The sequence below is a fragment of the Heloderma suspectum genome, chromosome 4 (genome assembly GCF_057233095.1).
Source record: "Heloderma suspectum isolate Gila_16-S chromosome 4, 16-S_ref, whole genome shotgun sequence".
Lineage (NCBI taxonomy): Eukaryota > Metazoa > Chordata > Lepidosauria > Squamata > Helodermatidae > Heloderma > Heloderma suspectum.
The window spans coordinates 79762839-79782338 of record NC_139461.1 but is presented as its reverse complement, the minus strand read 5'-3'; the positions used below and the strand labels follow the sequence as shown (position 1 = coordinate 79782338).

Here is a 19500-nt window from a genome sequence, read left to right as displayed (position 1 = left end):
CAGAACCCATGGTTTGTTTTTGCCAGTTTACGTAAGGCTTTCATTCAGCCAGCCTTGCATTGGCATTGCCTAGCTGGCATAATATTCCTGGTCTTGGATGCAGTTGCGCTTAGTGTTGCCACTGCCTTATCCTCTCCCTTTGTGCAGCGCGTGACTTGTGCGAAGCTTTGTAGATCACAACTACACCTGTGTGCTGCCCTATGTTGCCTCCCTGTTGCAATATCCTAGGAGTTTTGCTTGATGTGAGCAATACATTGAGGTTGCTGCTGTGGAAGGGCCCTTGCTTCTGATGCTGTACATTTTTTGCCTTACCCAACAGACCATGGGATGGTGGTGTAAGTCATATTTGCTCTCCAGCCCTCTTTGTGTGGATATGTGCTTTCCTTGAAGTCACTCTTGAGTTTTTCTCCTAACAGAGCAGGATCATATTTGCTGCAAGGAACATAAAGGATTTCTTAACTGAAAAGAATCTTGAGTTGACAGAATTCCAAGAATGTTGCTTTTGAATGAACTCTGTTGTTTGCTGTATAGCCTTTTAAAATGTTGCGATGTGCTTTTAAATCTTTTTAAAAATGTGTTTAATTAACATCTGTAAGCTAAATTGTCTCACTGTCAAGTCTGGCCGCTTTAATATGTACTGTAGCTGCTTCACTTGCAGAATGTAGAAGCAGGCAATCTTCTGCTGCTAGCCATTCTGCTAAACCGAGTTCGTCAGCATCTCCATCCATGACCCCTGAGAGTGGAACAGCTAATGGATACAAGCCAGGGTTCACTCAGACAGGTAGGAGCTGAGAGTAAATTGTAACCTAGAGACGATGCTTGTGAAATAGTGACTGTGCTGCCATTTAGGCCTTGGGGTTGAGGGTTAATCCAGGTGGATGTCCAGCATACATTCATAGACATGCTGGATCAGACCAAGGGTCCATCTAGTCCAGCACTCTGTTCCCATAATGGCCAACTAGCTGCCCACAGGAAACCCCAAAGCAGGACATGAGTGCAACAGAACCCTCTTGCCCATGTTCCCCAGCAACTGGTATACATAGGCATACTGCCCCTGATACTGGAGGTAGCATATAGCCATCAGGACTAGTAGCCAATGATAGCCTTCTCCTCCATGAGCTATCATTTTAGTGTGGCTCGAGAAGAAGCCCTGTGCCAGCCCCTTTGAAATAAGAACCCCCTTCAGGCATTCTTCCTTCATATTATGACAGTTGTGTGAAGGGGAGGCAGGGCTTGTACTTGCTGGTCCCATTTTCTCATCATCCATGCATTAGGGCACACCTGCCACCGCTATGCTCTCGAAATCGAAAACAGATTTAATGCATTTGTACATTTTACCCCATTGTAGTGGTTTGCTGCTGGTAAACTGCTGATATTTTTTACCACTGCTGCTGAATTCAGTGGTGTGGCAGAGGAGGGAGGGTGGTCTATGGGGTGGGGGGCAGGGAGTCAAAAGTAATCCCTGGGCTCCCTGAAATTGTCCACCCCTGTGTTAGGGAAAGGTTTAAAGTGAGGAGCCTGCTCTGCATACACAGGGTCCCCATATGGTCTAGGACCTTGCGCATGGAGCTCATTCAGATAGAGCAGGCTCCCTGCTTGAAACCTTTCCCCCCAACATGTAAGCAGTGGGGCCAGAAAGGATGCGCCAGCTGGGGTGGATCCAGGAGGCATAGCCCCACTCTTTCCCCTCCTGTGATTGTAATCATGTGAAGGGACAATGCCCCTACAAGCCCAAGGTTGTACAGCAGCCGCACTCAGTGGAGTGCAGTATCTGTGTTTGGCATAACCTACTTACAAGACAAGGGGGAAGAAATGTTTTCCAGTGTTTAAGTTGTCAAATGTTTGGATGAGGCTGAAACTGGGATCTGAATAAAGAGCGGCATGAAACAGTTACTTTAAAAACCATTGCTTTCTTTTTTTAATACAATTTGTTTAATAGATGCATTCATTTAAATTGCCACAGATGTCTGAAGGAAAGTGAGATACACACAGATAATGCAGATATTCTTTTAACTGTGGTTAGGAGGCTGTAGAGCACACTAGGGGGTCGCATTAGCTCTTCTGCCCTCTCCATTCTTTCCACCCACCTTAACTATACTTAAGTGTTTAGTTGGCAGCAATATTAAACATAGTTAAATCTACATTTGCACCGGCTCATAGTTGTAAATTGTATGTTTTGATAGACTAAATAAATGTAAATGTATTTTCCTCAATACCTACAGTGCAAGTTTATGTAAGTGATAAAACTGTGTTGGCTGCTATGGCATCATGTTAAAGTGTAAAAGCCTTCAAGTTAAATAAAAATTTTCATTGGCCAGAATCCTAATGAAGAGTTCTCAATCATTTGAAAGGTTGTATGCTTCTGCACCAGCCTTTCCCATCATGGCACCTTCCAGATGAGTTGGACTACAACCCCATCATCCCCAGCCAGCATGCCGCTGCTTAGGGAAGATGGTAGTTGCAGTCCCACACATCTGGAGGATGCCAGATTGAGGAATGCTGTCCTACACCAATATAAGTTGGCCAAGTAGAAGTTATAATTTTACCCCATCTTGTTCTCTAGGACTACTATGACAATATCTGTCTATACCAAGAAACAGCACTGGTCACATTTTTAAGAACGTTTGCGTAGTAACTGTATCTGTACTGTTATAAGTAGTCAGTTAGCAAAAGAAATATCAACTAGCAATATTTCACCTGCTCTAGTGGGATGTAGCAAATAGAAAATTCTAGCTCACAGGGTTTTGATAGTCACTGCTAGACTATCTATGGTTAGATACACTTTGAATTGATAGGAATTATTCTTATATCCCAGTGGGCAATATCCAGCGCTGCGCTACCGCTAATGCAAATGCCATTGTGCTAGTATGAATCATCTCTGGCGCAACGGCAATAGTGCTTGCTGGCACAATGAGCTTCCTAGGCAAACCCATCACCCCAGCACGTGCTACTGGCATTGCACTAGAGATAGCTTACGCTAGTGCAATGTCATTTAAGTTAGTGGTAGCGCAGCATTGGATACTACCCCATGGTCATTTAAACTTCTAAACAAGACTGAGAATGTTTCAGAACAATGCAAAGAACGTGCATGGCACGATGCATTTTTATGTTGTTGAATACTTGGCTTTGAGGTTTCTTGGCATGGTAACATATAGCCACAAGAGAAGCCATTCTGTCTGGAATAATGAGTAATCTAATATAGACACAGTTTTGTCTTGGGCTACACCTGCCAAGTCAGTAAATCTACCTTCTGTGCTCTCCTTTGTCCTTATCAGCTCATCATGTTTTCTGTTTGGCTTGTTCTTCTGTATCACTGTTTGCTTGTCAGGTCATCGTTGCCAAACCCTTTTTGCTCCTTCTAGAATTATAATCTTTCAGTGAATATCCTATCACATTATCCTCATCAGTACGTTCAGATTCTACCTAATAGATTCTTGGAGGAGAAAAACATTTGAGCAAAATGCAAGTCTTACTATGCTCCAGTGCTAAAACATGCAATACAAAAGGAAAAGGGGAAGGAGAGGGAAGAGGAAAGCAAGTAAATAGCTTCTAGAAATGTTGCATATTTAGCTTAGTTTTTTTCTTGTTTTAGTCACTGTCTGTGTGGAAATTAATATACGAAAAATATGGTAACAGATTGGTGATGAGATACAGTTTCTTGCTACCTCAATTAATAGAACCATGGTGTAGATCAGCTGTACCGAACCTGGTGCTCCGGAGATGTGTTGGACTGCAACTCCCATCGTTCCCAGGTAGCATGGCCATAATGGTTGCAGTCTGAATCCTTCTGGAGGGCACCAGGTTGGGGAAGACGGGTGACATTCTTTGCGATGCTGCAGCTAGTTTTCAAATAGTCTGGGTCAACAAGTGTCTAGTTGTCTAGCCTACTAGGCCCTCTACTTCTATTGTGTGCTGACTGGCCCACCACTGAGTCATTCTGGAAGATCATGGTGCTTTTCCAGATTGCTTGGCCACACTTTCCTCCACTAGTCACTCTCAAAAGGCTTTGGATGTTCTAAAATCCAGTCAGCCTTTTGGCAAATGAGGTGAACTTCTCATGTCCATTCTCTGACTTGATTATTCCAGCTGGCAAATGCTTCCTTCTCCACCTCTCTTTCCCTCCTCCCCTGCCAATCCACTGATTGTTCTCAAAGTATTGTGTTATAGCCAGAGTATATCAGTTTGGCAGGTCTTTTTGGTAATGTCCCTTCCTTTTGCCTTCTGCTTTTTCTCACTGGCTATTTTCACTGGTGCTGGTGTAGTTTGAAACCAGCAAGCCCAGTTTTCTTTTTTTCTTCCTGTGATTAATTTATCCAGTGAAATCCAGTTTCTATTGTTTCCAAAGCAAAGTTCACTCTTAGGTCACAGCAATTTCAGACATGTTGGGATATCAACAGCCTAAAGGGGAAGATTGATCAGATGTTAAAATGTAACCTTGGGGACAAAGAAGTCATTTGTATCTATTTGTGAGAACGGGACCTTCAGTTCAGTATATTGGAGTCTGCCACAGCCAGACTTGTAAGAAAATCAGAATTCTGCACTAAGGTTCAAATTCCGTACCAAGAAAAGCTGCATTCTGTGACTTCTAAGAAAAATAGAGTTAACTTGGATAATGTGTACATTTAACTATCTTGCATAATTCGTTTGTTACTGTTAGTTATGGGGTGGGGGGAACCTCCCAGGGCATTTCAGCCCACCCCTGTTGGAAGCATGTGTAGCCTCCCCCCACTCACCGTGGAGGGCTTATGATCTGACTGGATATGAACCATGAGTGTTCTAGTTTGTCTCTTCAGTCTCAAAGGCTGAGAATTTGGGGCTGTCATCATGAGACTGAAACTTACGCACTAGGCCTCAGCTTACCTGCTTTTGACAGGGCAACCCACTGAGCCATGACTAAGTTATCCTTGAGGATGATATCCCTGGGGAATGTGTGTGGGCCACAGAGAGAACCAGAATGGAGAAAGCAGAGATGTGAATGCAGGAGCGGGGGCACAAAAAATGGGTAAAAATGCAAAAAAAAATTTAAAACCTGTTTGGGGGGCAGGACTTTTGGAAGATTTAAAAAAAAATAACGGGTTTTAAAATACCCGTTTTAAAATATTTTTTTCTGGGGTTCTTTCCCCGGCCTTTACATCTCTAGAAGAAAGGAGCCCTGAGGGAACCACAAAAGCCATAGTCGAGGAGAGGAGAGGAGAAATCGTAACTTGGCAAAAGTGGGCACAGAAGGAGCAAATTGGACAGCTTCAGATGCTTGAAATCCACATGGGGCAGTATGAGGCTGCTTGGAGTGGAGGTCCATACACTTTGACTGGTCTTTGGTAGCCAACTGAACATGAGTGGTCACTAGGACCCTCCCTGTCTTGCAGTGTGTGTGATCTTGCCCCTGCTCTGATGCTGCACCTCTATATAACTCATTGCGAGTTCAGGGACATGCCTCTGCAATTGCACAGTGCTTCCAAGATGCTCAAGATGTCTTGGAAGCACAGCACCAAAATGGCAAGCCCCAGCCCTCCTGTTCACTTTGGAGCCAGAAGGTGGGGGTGGGGGAATCACACTCACAATTGTGTAGCACTTCTTAGGCTTCCCACATGCTTCTAAAGCCCAGCGCAACTGTGTGGTTAATCCTTGTCTGCTCCCACATTGCAAGGTTTGGAGGAAGCCTGGAGCTTGTTATATTCTTTGAAGGGCAATGGAGCCCTCTCCCAGTCCAGCAGAATGGATCCTGTACTTGATGAGCCTAGACGGTGCAGAATCCTGTACTGAGACAGTAGCAACTATTATTAGGGGCAACCATTCTTATGCCAGACAGAGACGTAGAGTGCCCTCGCCTGGATTAGGAAGTCAGTGCCAGCTGTGAGGAGAAGCTAAAGAGAAAGGAGCCTATCCTGGCATTAAAAAGGCATTATGTTCTCGTTGGAATTCACACCTCCCCCTGCCTGGTGAAATAACTTGGGAGAGCTAAGCTGCTGGCGCTAGCAAACACTAATTACAGTCTTGTGTACTCTTCTGATCCAAGTTATCCTTATCTGGTATTTAGCTGTCTTACTGGATTGGGCCCAGTAAAGATTTCTGTGCTTATGCAATGCAGTTGCAGAATTCAGATAGCCCTGACTAGTGTATGTTTCCCTCTATCCCAGTGTTGTCTCTGGTCAAAGAGGCGTTTAAACACTATAGAAACTTAACACTACAAAAAAAGAGTGTGGGAATGGGATAGCGTACACACTTTTATCTTAACCACCTTTGACGAAATATCTGTTACCAGTCTCATTTGGGGGCGACTCATCCATTCCTGAAGTTCTCTAGTTTTTATATTGAGGATGATATTTATGTTTCTGTCAGATGGTTAGAGTATGCTATGGTCAAGTCCAGTGACAAACGTGAGTATCAGAAAACTATCAGTTCTGATTGCATTGCTTTATTCCATTGGGCCATTTATTTATTTCTGCTTTACAAATCTGTTAAAGATCTGGCAAATAGGTAAGCCAGTATGGTGCAGTGGCTAGAGTGTTAGACTGGGAACCAGGAGACCGAGGTTCTAGTCCCCACTCAGCCATGGAAGCTCACCGGGTGACTTTGGGCCAGTCACAGACTCTCATTCCAACTTACCTCACAGGGTTGTTGTTGTTCTGAGGCTAAAATCAAGAGGAGGAGGAGGAGGAGGAGGAGGAGGATTACGCACACTGCTTTGGGTTCTTTAAAAGAGGAAAAAAGGCGGGACATGAATGTAATAAATAAAGAAATAAAATAAAATAAGTCTGTACCTACTTGCCAGATATAGGAATTTAGGCTGCAATCAAAACCCACCTACCTAGGAATTAAGCCCTGTTGAACACAATGGGACATACTTTTGAATAGACATGGAAAGGATTGTGTTATTAGTCTCCTAAAAAGTAGAACTGAATGTCTGCAAGAAGCCCTGGTACAATAAATGGTAGTACTTACTAGTAAGTTAATACTAGGATTTGAGCCACTTTTAAATAAATATTAGTGTTTATAAATGCCTTGAATGTGGGAAATGCATTATAAGTGATAAATATGATGATAAGAATATTTAGTAAATTCTCAGCATTTGTAATGGTTTCTAAGAAAAGTAATTTGTATACTGACTTAAGAAACGTTGAGGATTAATATAGATTTTTTCAAGTAGTTAGTTACAACAATCTCTTTGACAGACTCCTCGGTATTCAGTCAAGCACAGTCTTCCTCTGCTGTTAATTTAAGCGGAATTCAAGATTTGTCTCGGAATAAGAACATAGTGAGACCAGTTGCTTTGCCTGTGCAACTTGTAGGAAACACATTTGCAGCAGGTAATATGTCTTCCCAAGGAGTTCAGGAGGGCTAGTAGAAAGCTATCTGAGTGTGTGAGAAAAAGTGACGGACTTACATGTTCTCAAATTTGTAAAAGTATATGTTAATTCTCTCAAAACATAAATCTGTTTTCTATATACTCTTCTTCCTGGAACAAGTCAAAGCAAAGAGCCTTAAACACTCAAAAGTTTGAGATTTCTAAAATCTTGCTTTTATCGCATGACATTTATAAAGTATTTCATCTATCTACATGCTATTTTTATAATAATCATACTGCGCTCTGTGTGTGTGTGTGTGTGTGTTTGTGAGATAAATCAGTTTAGTCTGTCTGTCTGTCTGTCTGTCTGTCTGTCTGTCTGTCTATCTATCTATCTATCTATCTATCTATCTATCTATCTCATTTATATTTTGCCTTTCCTCCAAGTAGCTCAAGGTGGTGTACAGCTTCTGTCTCCCCCCCCACCCCGCACTCATCCTTTTATCTTCACAACAGCTTTGCGAGGTAGGTTAGGTTGAGAGAAAATGACTAGCCCAAATTCACTCAGAGAGCTTCGTGTCTGAGAGTGGATTTCAACCTTGGTGTTTCCAATCCTAGTCCCACACTCTAACCACTATACCATACTGTCTCTCATTATTAACTAATGAATAGTGATGTGTGCTAGTTTATTTATTGAATAATAGATTCACTAAAACACGAGGTTAAAAAATTGTGGCCTCTGTCAAACATCCAGTTTTCACATTTGGCCTCTAGTTGGCAATGAGGGTTCCCAACTCTCAAAAGGGAAGGTTGCCCAAAGCCCCCTGGCAAGGAGAAGTTGGGCACTTTAGGATTTCCCTGCCCCTGTCAGTGGCTGCATAGCCCTCTGTCAAGTGAAGCCCAGGGTTCACATCCAACAGCAAAGGAGAGGAGATCAGGAGCCCCCTACACCAAACCATACTCCAGAGGTGGGCAACACATGGCCTGCAGGCTGCATATGGCCCCTGCTGCCACCCCCAATGTCCCCAAAATAAAAAAAAAGTTTAACAAAAAATGAGTTTTTTAAACAAAAAAAAATACGGCATCTATAGTGATTATGGAGCGGTCAGGTGGCAAACCAGCAATTCTCCCTGTTGTCTCTTTTCTTTGGGGTGCCCCACAGACTGTGCAGCAGCCCACGGAGACAGGGTCGGTGGGGCAAAAATGCCCCCCAGACCTCCCTAAGTTGCCCACCCTTGCCCTACTCCTACTGTAGCTGACTGATATGAATGGAGATTGTATAGTAACAGTGCTTAGTGGATTTCATCCTCTCCCGGTTCTTAAGGGTGTTTATGTGTATCCAAATTTATATCTGAGTGTTTTGTCTAAGTATTTATATTTTGGTAAAATAGTACCTCAGACTGTACACACTTCCCTGGGGGTAAGTAGCATTGAACACAGTGGGGATTACTTCTGAATAGGCCTGCATAGGGTTGCACTGCAAGGCTCTAATTAAGCTTTTGGGGTTTTAAAAAATCATCTAAAATACTCCCCCACACACACATAAGGAATGTAATTGAGGCAAATTTCAGGAACTAAAATTATGAAATGCCTTTTTTATTAGTGCTGTCAAAAATTGTTTTTTAGTTTGTTGTGCCTTTTAATCATTTAATCAACTGAGGGCGCAATCCTATGCATGTTTAGCCATGGCTGGCTGGGGAATCCTGGGTGTTGAGGGACTTTTTTCTGTCTAAACATGCATAGGATTTCACCCTGAGTGATTAATTAGCTTGAAATAGATCAGTGTATTAACTAAACCACAATACAGATGCCTTTTTGAGCTTTTGAAGGAAGTTTTAGAATGTACTACTTAGGAAAACAAAAACAGCTTCTCATTGGGTTGGATCCAGACTTCAGTATACTTAAAGTAGATGCATGGAAATCAACAAGACTTAAGCTAATCATGATTTAATTCAGGGGGTCTGTTCTAAGTATAACCAAATCTGGATCCAACCCACTGTTAAAAGCAATGGCCATCTTTAATACTTTAAAAAAATTATCTAATGCCCAAGAACTAAAATAGCCTTTCAAAAAAATCACGTTTGTGGTTAGCCTATACCCTCACTGATTAAAATGTATCCCTTTCATTACAGTTGGCTTTCACTGATTAATTCATGAAATTAACACTTACAACCTTCATCCTTTGTATTTATTAATCATGGTTGAATTTTGGGTCTGCTAATTCCACTAGACTGTCATTCCTCTTTTACTTTTTTCAGATACTTCACTGTATCCATTCTTATTGTATAGCTTGGGGGTGGGGGTGGGGGAGAAGAAGCCCTGCACCAAATTCAGATGTGAGTTTTGTACACATTGTTTGATCATCTTATTGTAGCCTTCCTTGATTCTGCAAAACAATTGTTCATTTCCCAACAGTCACCTAAAGGGCACTCTGTGTTTTGTTACTCTCAGCTCCCCTGTCTCTGCGTGCCACTGATGTTGCTGGTGGAAACAACAATGGAGGAAGGAATAATGTGATGAGCTCTACCATCTCCCGACCTGTGCCTCACTTGATGTCTCCTGGCCCTAGCTGTGTGGCTGGGGAGCAAGGTAATGACCAAACCAAAAGAGCCCCTCTGAATTTGTAATTTACTTTCAGTATAACCGCATGACTCCTGCATTTATCACAATGTTAATTAGAGTTTTGAATAGGAGTGTGGAATTACGTTGCGTTAACTGGAGAAGAAACAGTATCTAGGCTAGACATGTTGAACCTCAGGCCCAGGGGCCAAATCTGCCCTTTTGGGGTTCCAGTCTGACCTTTCAGGGCTCCGCAGATGGATCGACCCCTTTTCCCCAACCACCAATCAATTGGTGGTACCCCAGTTTTTGTGCAGCTTTTTCCCCACTCTGAAAGGTTGAAATGCCTCTCCTGAGGCTACTAATTACTGGCAGGAAGAGCTGTAAGCTAAGGTATGCTGGTATTTTTGGCCTCATCCCTTTTGCCTGTGTCCCCAAACTCTTTTGGCTTCAGTCCCACCCGGCACTGGAACACAGTCCCAGAAAGCTTCTATGAAACGGAATTCGGCCCTTGAGCTGAAAGAGGTTCCCCAGAGGTTCCCCATTCAACCACATGTTACAACCACATGCTCAGTGCAGCTACAGAATTCCTGACATCCAGCCTCTGCTTAAACACAGTGGAGGCTGGTGGCTTCAATTTCAGTGGGGTGATGAATCTGCTCAGGGTTTCAGTCAGAAACAGTCAGAACTCTCAAGGAGCTTTGCTTGGCTTCAGCAAAGGAGAACCCATCACATTCTGAGGTGATCTATTCCACTACCGAACAGCGTTCACTGTTGGGAAGTTTCTCTTTGGTAAAAGAATCTTGGTGGGCTTTGGTCTAATAAAGGAGTACGTCTCAGGGAAGTAAGTATTATTTTGGAAAGAGTACTTCCTAAAAACAAATCCTAAGTAAACGTCTCTCCAGCACAGTCCGATCCATGTTTACTCAGAAGTCTCAGTATGTCTAATAGAGCTTATTCCCCAGTAAGTTAGGATTGTGGCCCTAGCCTGCTTTTCTAACAAAGACACTCCACCATTACTTGCCCCTGAAATGTTTTAACTGAAATTCCTATATCAATAAACAATTATTTTGAGTACCTGTTTGAAGCTTTACCTTTGACTGTTTGTCATGTCAAATGTCATGGAACAAACACACATGATGTAGTAACCAGCAAGATAAGTATGGGTTATGAATGCTTCTAATTATCCAAGCTCTTTTCACCATAGATTTTGAGTCACTACAATTCCCTGAATGGAAATCTTTGATTCTTAGGTTGTTTTCACATTTGCCACGAACAAAAGATCATTTTAGGCATGGGTGCTCCAATGTGTAGTTTGATTTGTTGGCATGATATTTTTCAACTGTCTGAATCTTCCCCTTTGGTTGAGTGATCTGTTCTGCATGTATATGCTAAAATGAAAAGAAAGCTTACTGGACTGGATCCATTCTGTGGCTGGAAGGGCACCTTTCATTTGCAGAATTTAGTTATGTATTTAAAATATTTCTTGGCCGCCTTTCAGGGCAGGACCCCCACCCCCAAGGCGGCACACAACGATAAATATTGATGCAATAATAAAACCAGTAAAAACACAATAAAAACAGCAACAGCAGCAAACGTTCTAAAGAACAACAAACACCAGCATAAAATAAAACTTTCAACAGACAATTGAAACTACAGCTCAGTCTGATAAAACATAACCAGGGGAAGGCCAGAGCGAAGTAGCACGCTTTCAGGGCCTTCTTAAAAGCCTGCAGTGATGGTGCCTGGTGGACCTCCAATCGCAACTTATTTCAGAAGTGTGGGGTCACTGCAGAAAAGGGCCTCTCTCATGTGGTCGCCCGCCTAACTACTCTCACAGGTGAGCAAATTAGAAGGGCTTCTCTTGCGGATCTTAAAGTGTGGGCTGATATGGATCAAGGCGGTCCTTCACGTAATTTGGTCCCGAACTGTTCAAGGCTTTAAAGGTAAAAACCAGTACTTTAAACGGACTGGCAACCAGTGCAGCTGGCACAGTATAGGCATCATATAAACTAATTGCCTTTCCCCCACCAACACTCAGGTGGCCACATTCTACACCAGCTGAAGTTTCTGGACCATCTTCAAAGGCTGCCCCGCGTACCATGCATTACAGTAGCCCAGCCTAGACATCACTAGTGGCATGGTCTGTCCTCTCCAGAGAGGACGGCAGCTGGTGTATCAACCTAAGCTGGTAAAATGCACTCCTGGACACCACAGTCATCTGGGCTTCCCCAGTTAGTGCAGAGTCCAGGAGGATTCCTAGGCTACGCACTTGGTCTTTTAGTGGGAGTGTAACCCCATCTAAGACCAGGTGTAAACCTCCATCTAGAGTAGTTGGTTTCCCAACCCACAGTAATTCTATCTTGCCTGGATTAAGTTTCAGATTGTTTACCCTCATCCACCCCAAAACAGCCTCCAGACACTGGTTCACAAGTTTGCACCAGAATCCAGAAGGCACCAAAATCCAGTGGAGGCTCCATCCTGGAGGAAGGGGGCAGGGAGACTATTTTCATCAATTTCTCCTTCCTCCTGCAGCTCCCTTGTTGCCTCTCATGCTGCTCCAGAAGATTTCCCGGCCCTCCAGATCAGCTTTTGGGGAGGCAGGGGGGGCTGCTGGGAGAAGGAGGAATCACAAAGATTGCCTCTCTGAACCCATCCTCCAGCATGAGTGGAACTCTAGTAAGTACCAACTCTCATCCAACCCAAAGCATGCAGGAATTATCCATGCTCATCAAAGCATACATGGAATTCTGGTTTGGAGCAAATGTCTGTAAACTTCTGTTGTTGTTGCTGTTGTTGTTCAGTCGTTCAGTCGTGTCCGACTCCTCGTGACCCCATGGACCATAGCACGCCAGGCCTTCCTGTCCTCCGCTCCCTCCCGGAGTGTGCTCAAGTTCATATTCATTGCATCGGTGGTACTATCTAGCCATCTCATCCTCTGCTGTCCCCTTCTCCTTTTGCCTTCAATCTTTCCCAGCATCAGGGTCTTTTCCAGGGAGTTTTCTCTTCGCATTAGGTGGTCAAAATATTTGAGCTTCAGCTTCAGTATCTGTCCTTCCAAAGAGCAGTCAGGGTTGATTTCCTTTAGGATGGACTGATTTGACGTCCTTGCAGTCCAGGGGACTCGTAGGAGTTTTCTTCAGCAACTTCTGTAGGTCAATATATTATCGTATGTGTTAGATGTACTTTGAGATTTGGGTGCAATCTACTACAAGTGAGTAAAATTCTTTGCATTTGTGACCTGCATTTTCCATTCTGCAATGAATAAACTGTCTCTTTTTCTTTTTGACTGCCATATTAGTGATTTTCTAATACTCCTACACTTACTTCTATAGCAATGAAAAGTTTACCTAGTGCAAAAAGTCACCATATCTAATTAGACAAACTGTTTACACCAAACTGCAGTTGTGAATTAGGTTTTGGTTTCTCTTTAAATAACAAATAAATAAAAGTTGACTGTGCCATATTAGGGCAGACTCTCATATTTTTCTGTTCTTTTTTGTGTGTTCATTTATTTCTTCTTAGCATCCATGTCCAGTACTGGGCCGCCAAAGAAACGGCACCGAGGATGGTCTCCTGGGTCACCAGTCCCTCCTCCTCCTGGTTTAGTTGTGCCTGTTCCTGCTATTCGGCCTCTTCCAAGAGCAGGCAAGATTCATGTTTGTTTGTTCAATCAGTACAACTTGGTGTCGCTCCATTAACTTCCTTACAATTTATGTATTACATTTGTATCCCACCGTATCTCCAAGGAGCTCAAGGCAGTGTACATAGTTCTCCCCTCTTTACCCTCACAACAACCCTGTGGGGTAGGATGGGCTAAGAAGTAGTGATTGAGCCAAGGTCACCCAATCAGCCTCATGGCTGAGTGGTGCCCTTTGAACCTGGGTCATCCTGTTCTTAGTCTGACATTCTAACCACTTTCCCATACTGGTTTACTTGCAGAGGACAGGTCATTATAGTAGCGCCATGATTCTTGTTTAAACCCATGTCGAAGTGTCATCAGAAATGTTCACAAATACAGTTACTGAGATGGACAAGTTAGCTGCGTCAACCACAACATCAGTTTGTCTGTCAGCAGCCCCCTTTTCCCATGACGTGGAATTGGCAGTCACTGGGGCAGTTCGCATGTAACGGCAAATCGCGGGTTTTGCCACGCACCCATGATTTGCCATACATGAGTGGTAGTAAGTGAGCATGCTGCGTCCCATGTGCTCCTCACTTCTGTTTTTAATCAACAACCTATGATTGGCCAGGTGGTAGGTTATGAGTATGATGTAGGAACCTGGAGCACTGGGTTGTTTAGGGGCTAAACAACCCAACGGTTAACCCAGCAGCAAACCCTGGGTATGAAACATAGTCACTGGGTGGGATAAGCTTGGTGTTTCTCTTCTTCTAAGGTGGCACTGGCTAAATACATGCACAACTTAGCAGCTCTGAATACCAGTGCGTATGTGCCTCTGCGCACATCTGAATGTTTATATGAATGCATGCATTTGAGGTGCTATTTTGTGATGATAGTGAATTTCAGTAGCAAAGTATCTCTAGTAAAACATTGTTAAAGGTTAGCATGCACATCACTGGTGTGATAGTAAAATTGCATGTATTATAGGCACACACAGGATTTTAATTGTGCTTTGTAGGAGAGGTGGGAAGGCATCTTTTGGCCTCAAGCCACTTTCTCATTTCAGTGGGATTGCTTTGAAGTATGGTGTAAGAGTGCAGCAGTATTCCAGATGAGAGGAAACTAAAAATTTAAAACAAAATATGCATACTCCTTTTTCTAGTGTGCGTGCGTATGTAATATATAAACCTGTATAAAAACAAAAAAGATTTCTGTTACTTCAACTAAATCACAACCCTATTTTATTCCTGCATTATGTCTAGATTATTGCAAATGATGAATGAAGATTTGCAATTACATGCAAGATAAGATTTATATCCAGTTCTTAAGGCTTCTGGGAGCCTCCTTTAACTGCAAAAATCACTGTGGCTCCTCATGTCTAAAGCTTAAATTTTATGTTTGTGACTTCAGAACTACGTAAACCAACATTCACTTGAGCTTTGAGATCGCAGCCCATGTTTGGCTATCTAATCTGCATACCATAGGTCATAGGCTCCCATCCTTCCTTTATGCTGACAGGTAGCACTGAAAGGTGACCTCTATGAACACCTATAGCCTAGCACTGGGCTTTGTGGGAAGATGCATATGCAGCCTTTTCTCTTTAATTTCTTCCCCTCTTAGCAGCAAACAATAGAGTAGCTCTTTTTTCAAAGGTCATTTATTTTACGGGGTGGAGTTTCGGAAGGATATTTGGTTCTTTCTTTAAATTCATTGTAGCTACAAAAGGAAATGCGGATGTATTTTGAATTTTATTGTGTTTAATGATTGGCAGGAATGGGAGGGGATTTCTTTCCCCTTAAATTGTTCATAGGGACAAATCACAGTATGAGCCTTTTCGTGATTAGAGTTTTTCCCTCTCTCTGTATTTTTATAGAGCCTCTTTTGTCAGTCCCAGTTCCTCAATCGATGTTAACTGGAATTTTACAGCCTCAGCCCATCCCTGCAGGGGAGACTGTGATAGTTCCTGAAAATCTGCTGAGTAACTCAGGAGTCAGACCAGTGATTCTGATAGGTAAGCTCACAATATGAAATAAATCTGCAGCTAAGTAATTTGCCTGAAGTGTTGTTTTTTGGATTAAAGTTCTGATATCTAAATTTTGTGTCTATTTCTCACGTGTTTCAAATGAGGTCAAGGTCAGCTGATTGTTTAAACAAGGTTCATTCCATTTTCTTGAAAAGCTCGTTTACCATTCCCAGAGTGGTGAAAAGTAGTCAGAGCATAACAGAGGATCACTCTGAAAGGGACATCCTTTCATTAATGATAAACTGCAGAATGTTTATCATTAGAAATCTGTTGCTCAAGCCTACCATGAAAGAAGTCTTGTGTAGGTCATACTGGCCTTTCAGTGAAGAACTAAAGGGAATAAGCTTTTTGCACAGGCTGTGAAATACTTTATCCTTGGCACTGGAATTGTGTAGAGATCTTAAGCATTTGAAAGCATTTCTGTGTGATGATGTAAGAATCAAACTGGGAACTGTCCAAAACAAATCATCTTCTTTTTGATACTTAACCCACAAAACTTTCATTCTAAATGTCAGACATTAAACAATTAAACTGAACAACCGCATTTTAAGCAAAGTATTTAATTCCGTGTTATAGGATATGGTCTAAGCACATCGTCAAGAGCTTATGAGAAGAGCTAGGCTAAGGGCCTCTTTTGATGTTACTTATTGGGAAGACATGTCAACTGGAAAAATTCTCAGGCTGCCGTGATCCCTCCCCCATCTTCTCACTGTAGAGAGAAAGTAATATCTTGAAGTGTGATTTGTTTAATGCAGGGGTGGGGAATCTCAGACCAAATCTGGCCCTCCTGGGGACCCCAGATGACCACACGTGCTTTTCCCTGCAACATTTTCCTTTCTAAAAGGTTGAAAGGTCTCTCTTAAAGCTTAGTTAGTGGTGATAAGAGCTTTAAGCTAAAATATGCTGGTAATTTGGTGCTGCCCTTTTTGCCTTTGGCCCTGCCTACCACTGGAATGTGGTCCCTGAGAGCTTCTCCAAAGTATGTATGTATGTATTTATTTATTTAGTCAGTACATTTCTGATCCGCCCTATGGCTAATGTTCTCTGGGCAGATTACAACCACTTAGATAACTAAAATGACACTTTAAAATGCAGCTAAAATATATATAATACAATGCAAATATTTAAAAGAATAAAATACAATAAAATAAGCAATAAACAAAATTGAATTCTGTCCTTGGTCTGAAAGAGGTTCAATACCCCCTGGTTTGATGTCACTATAAACTTCCTGTGAATTACACTGTCCAAAATTATGTCCAGGTCTCTCACTTGAGACATCAATCAGGGACCATCTTAAAGTGTGTCAGCAGCAGCTGTTTTCCCAGGTATGTCCTGGGAACAGCTATTGCATGCACCTTGCACCACATTCCAGGTGATGTTCCTGATTAGGATTCTACTTCTAGGGTTTCTGGCTGGGAAGCAAGGTCCTCAATGTAACTCCTCTTCCCTGCAATGTTCATGGTCATGTGTCTGAACAAACGCTGTTGGGTCATTGTCCCTCCAAGCTTGTCCCATTAAATGGCAGGAACGTTTCCTTTGTTGCAAGCAGAACCTGGCCAGCAGCTTCTATTTTTAGTCAGTTTCATTCCTACAGGGGATGGGTGGAGGGCAATGGAATGCTTCCCAGCTACCTATTTTCCTTAGGAATAAAATAGTCATACCAGAAGCTTGCATTTTGCTGGTGGGAGTTTCACTTTGTCACATCAAATGGCAAGCTAGGGCCCTCCCTATCAGGCTGGGGCACTTACTTGCAGGTAATTTCCTGTGGACCTGGCCATGTGGAGTGCAGAAGTGCAAAGAAAACTATAGAAACTTATTGGGACTGGAGGAGGCAACAGAAAAAGGGAAGCTGAATGCAGACACAGCCTAAGTCTCTACCCTTTGCCAGCTTTCAGCCAGGGATGGCGGAGAATTTCTCCACGAATCTTCGGGAGGCCGAGTGCCAACGCATTCGGCCCCCCGAAATTGGTGGGGAAATTCTCCGCCGGCCCCCCGCCCCCCCCCCCCCGGGATGGGACTTACCTTCGGCGAATGTCCCTCTTGGCGGCGGGTCTTGGCGGCGTTTCGTCGGGGGCGGCAGCCGGTCTCCTGACCGGCTGCCACTGCCGCCATTACAAAATAAAAAAGTAAAGTTAAAAAAACACACACACACACCCGTGATAGGCTACGTGACGATTTACGTAGCCTATCACGGCTAGATTTCCAAAGTCAGCTGTGATAGGCTACGTAAATCGTCACGTAGCCTATCATGGGTGACTTTGAAAAAAAAAAAAGCGCGTATGCAAATGGCGGCGCCCCATGGGCGCCGCCATTTGCGTTCCTTATTTGGACAGTGGTAGTCTACGTAAAGATTTACGTAGACTACGGCGAAAATAAGGGAACGCTATTTGCGTTGCCCTTATTTTCGCCGTAGTCTATGTAAATCTTTACGTAGACTACCACTGTCCAAATAAGGAACGCAAATGGCGGCGCCCATGGGGCGCCGCCATTTGCGTACGCGCTTTTTTTTTTTCAAAGTCACCTGTGATAGGCTACGTGACGATTTACGTAGCCTATCACGGCTGACTTTGGAAATCTAGCCGTGATAGGCTACGTAAATCGTCACGTAGCCTATCACGGGTGTGTGTTTGGGGTTTTTTTTCTGTACTTTTTTTTTTCGCGGCCAGGGAGACAGGGCGCTCCTCCCCGGCCTGAATTTCACCAGCGAGGGATGGGGCAGCTCCCCCCCAGGCCTGAATTTTGGCTGGGCGAGGCGGGGCGCCTCCCCCCCTTGCCTGAACTTCGGGGGGAGAAGCGAAGCACTTCCCCCCCCCCCCGCGAAGCAAGCTGCAGGACAAGGTAAGTCCCTTTCGTCCATCCCTACTTTCAGCTCAGCTTAGTCCTGTTTTCCTTGGGCATAACATTATGCCCAAAGAAAACAAGACTAAGCTGAACTGAAAGCTGGCAAAGGGTAGAAACTCCACTTCTGCACTCCATGTGGCCAGGTCCATGGGAAATTTGGAATCTATGCAAAGCATGTGCTTTACCACTGAGTTCCAGCCCTTACATCTGCCACGCACCTTACAGAATGAGCTCTGCTATTAGCAGAGATAATTTTAATCGGGGTATTTATGGAGCTAGAATTTCAAACTGAAGATATCAACAAAGAATAAGCAACAAAGCAGTACAATGATGCTATGTTACATTGGGCTTTAAATGAGGCACACGCCCTCAGTTGTGTTTGGGCTCCTGGGTTTGAGGCCTCCCCTCATGTTGAGTTAGCAGTACATAAAGGCTCCCTGGGTCTGGAAATGCAAGAGTGAAAAGAGAAGAGCTACATGTAGTTAGGTCAGAGAAAGAAACAGGCGTTGTGAAAATCTGGTGCTATCTATTCTTTCACTTGGAAACAAACTACACATTATGCACAAATGCAGGTAAGTAAGCTCCAACATTAATCTTTAAAAGGAAAATAAATTTTGAGAGGATACAATTTTGAGCAGCAGAATGCTGATGGGGCAGTGAATGGGAAGATGCTTCACCCCTTCTTTGCTAGCTGTTTTTCTTATCCAGACGACTTCTCCAAGCTGTTTTTACTTTCACGGTTTCAGATAGGAATGGACAGATTGATCGGTTTCGCTTTTTATAACATTCACATTTTTTCATGCATGAGTCCATTCTGTCCCATTTCCTCATCAGTTTGATTTTTTTTCAAGTCCACATGAAAATTTGTATGCTTTTTAGTGTGCAATTTTCCTTAAGATTAACACATTTTTTACAAGCACTTTCCCCTAATACCTGCTTTTTGGACGCTATTTCCCCTAATGTATGAATTGTTTGATTGGAGAACTATATCCCCAAATCCGGAGAAATATGAAAAAGGAAGGATAATTTCATTCTAGTTCACATATTGGTTTGCGAAGTGCAAATTAGATTGGTTCATATTAGAATACGAATCAAATACACACACACCCATCCCCAGTTTGAGATGCATTGCACCTGGAGATGCATTGCAAACTTGCACCTGGAACCTCA

At 43.2% G+C, this 19500-nt stretch overlaps 1 protein-coding gene across 1 annotated transcript in view; it reads left to right on the top strand.

The window, feature by feature from the left end:
• Window positions 1-19500, top strand: part of GREB1L (GREB1 like retinoic acid receptor coactivator) — a 229354-nt gene that overhangs the window by 136284 nt on the left and 73570 nt on the right. The window contains exons 7-11 of the mRNA XM_084849730.1: window positions 659-781; window positions 7173-7307; window positions 9737-9874; window positions 13370-13492; window positions 15340-15477. Of these exons, the coding sequence (XP_084705856.1) occupies window positions 659-781; window positions 7173-7307; window positions 9737-9874; window positions 13370-13492; window positions 15340-15477 (657 nt within the window). The remainder of the gene's footprint in view (window positions 1-658; window positions 782-7172; window positions 7308-9736; window positions 9875-13369; window positions 13493-15339; window positions 15478-19500) is intronic.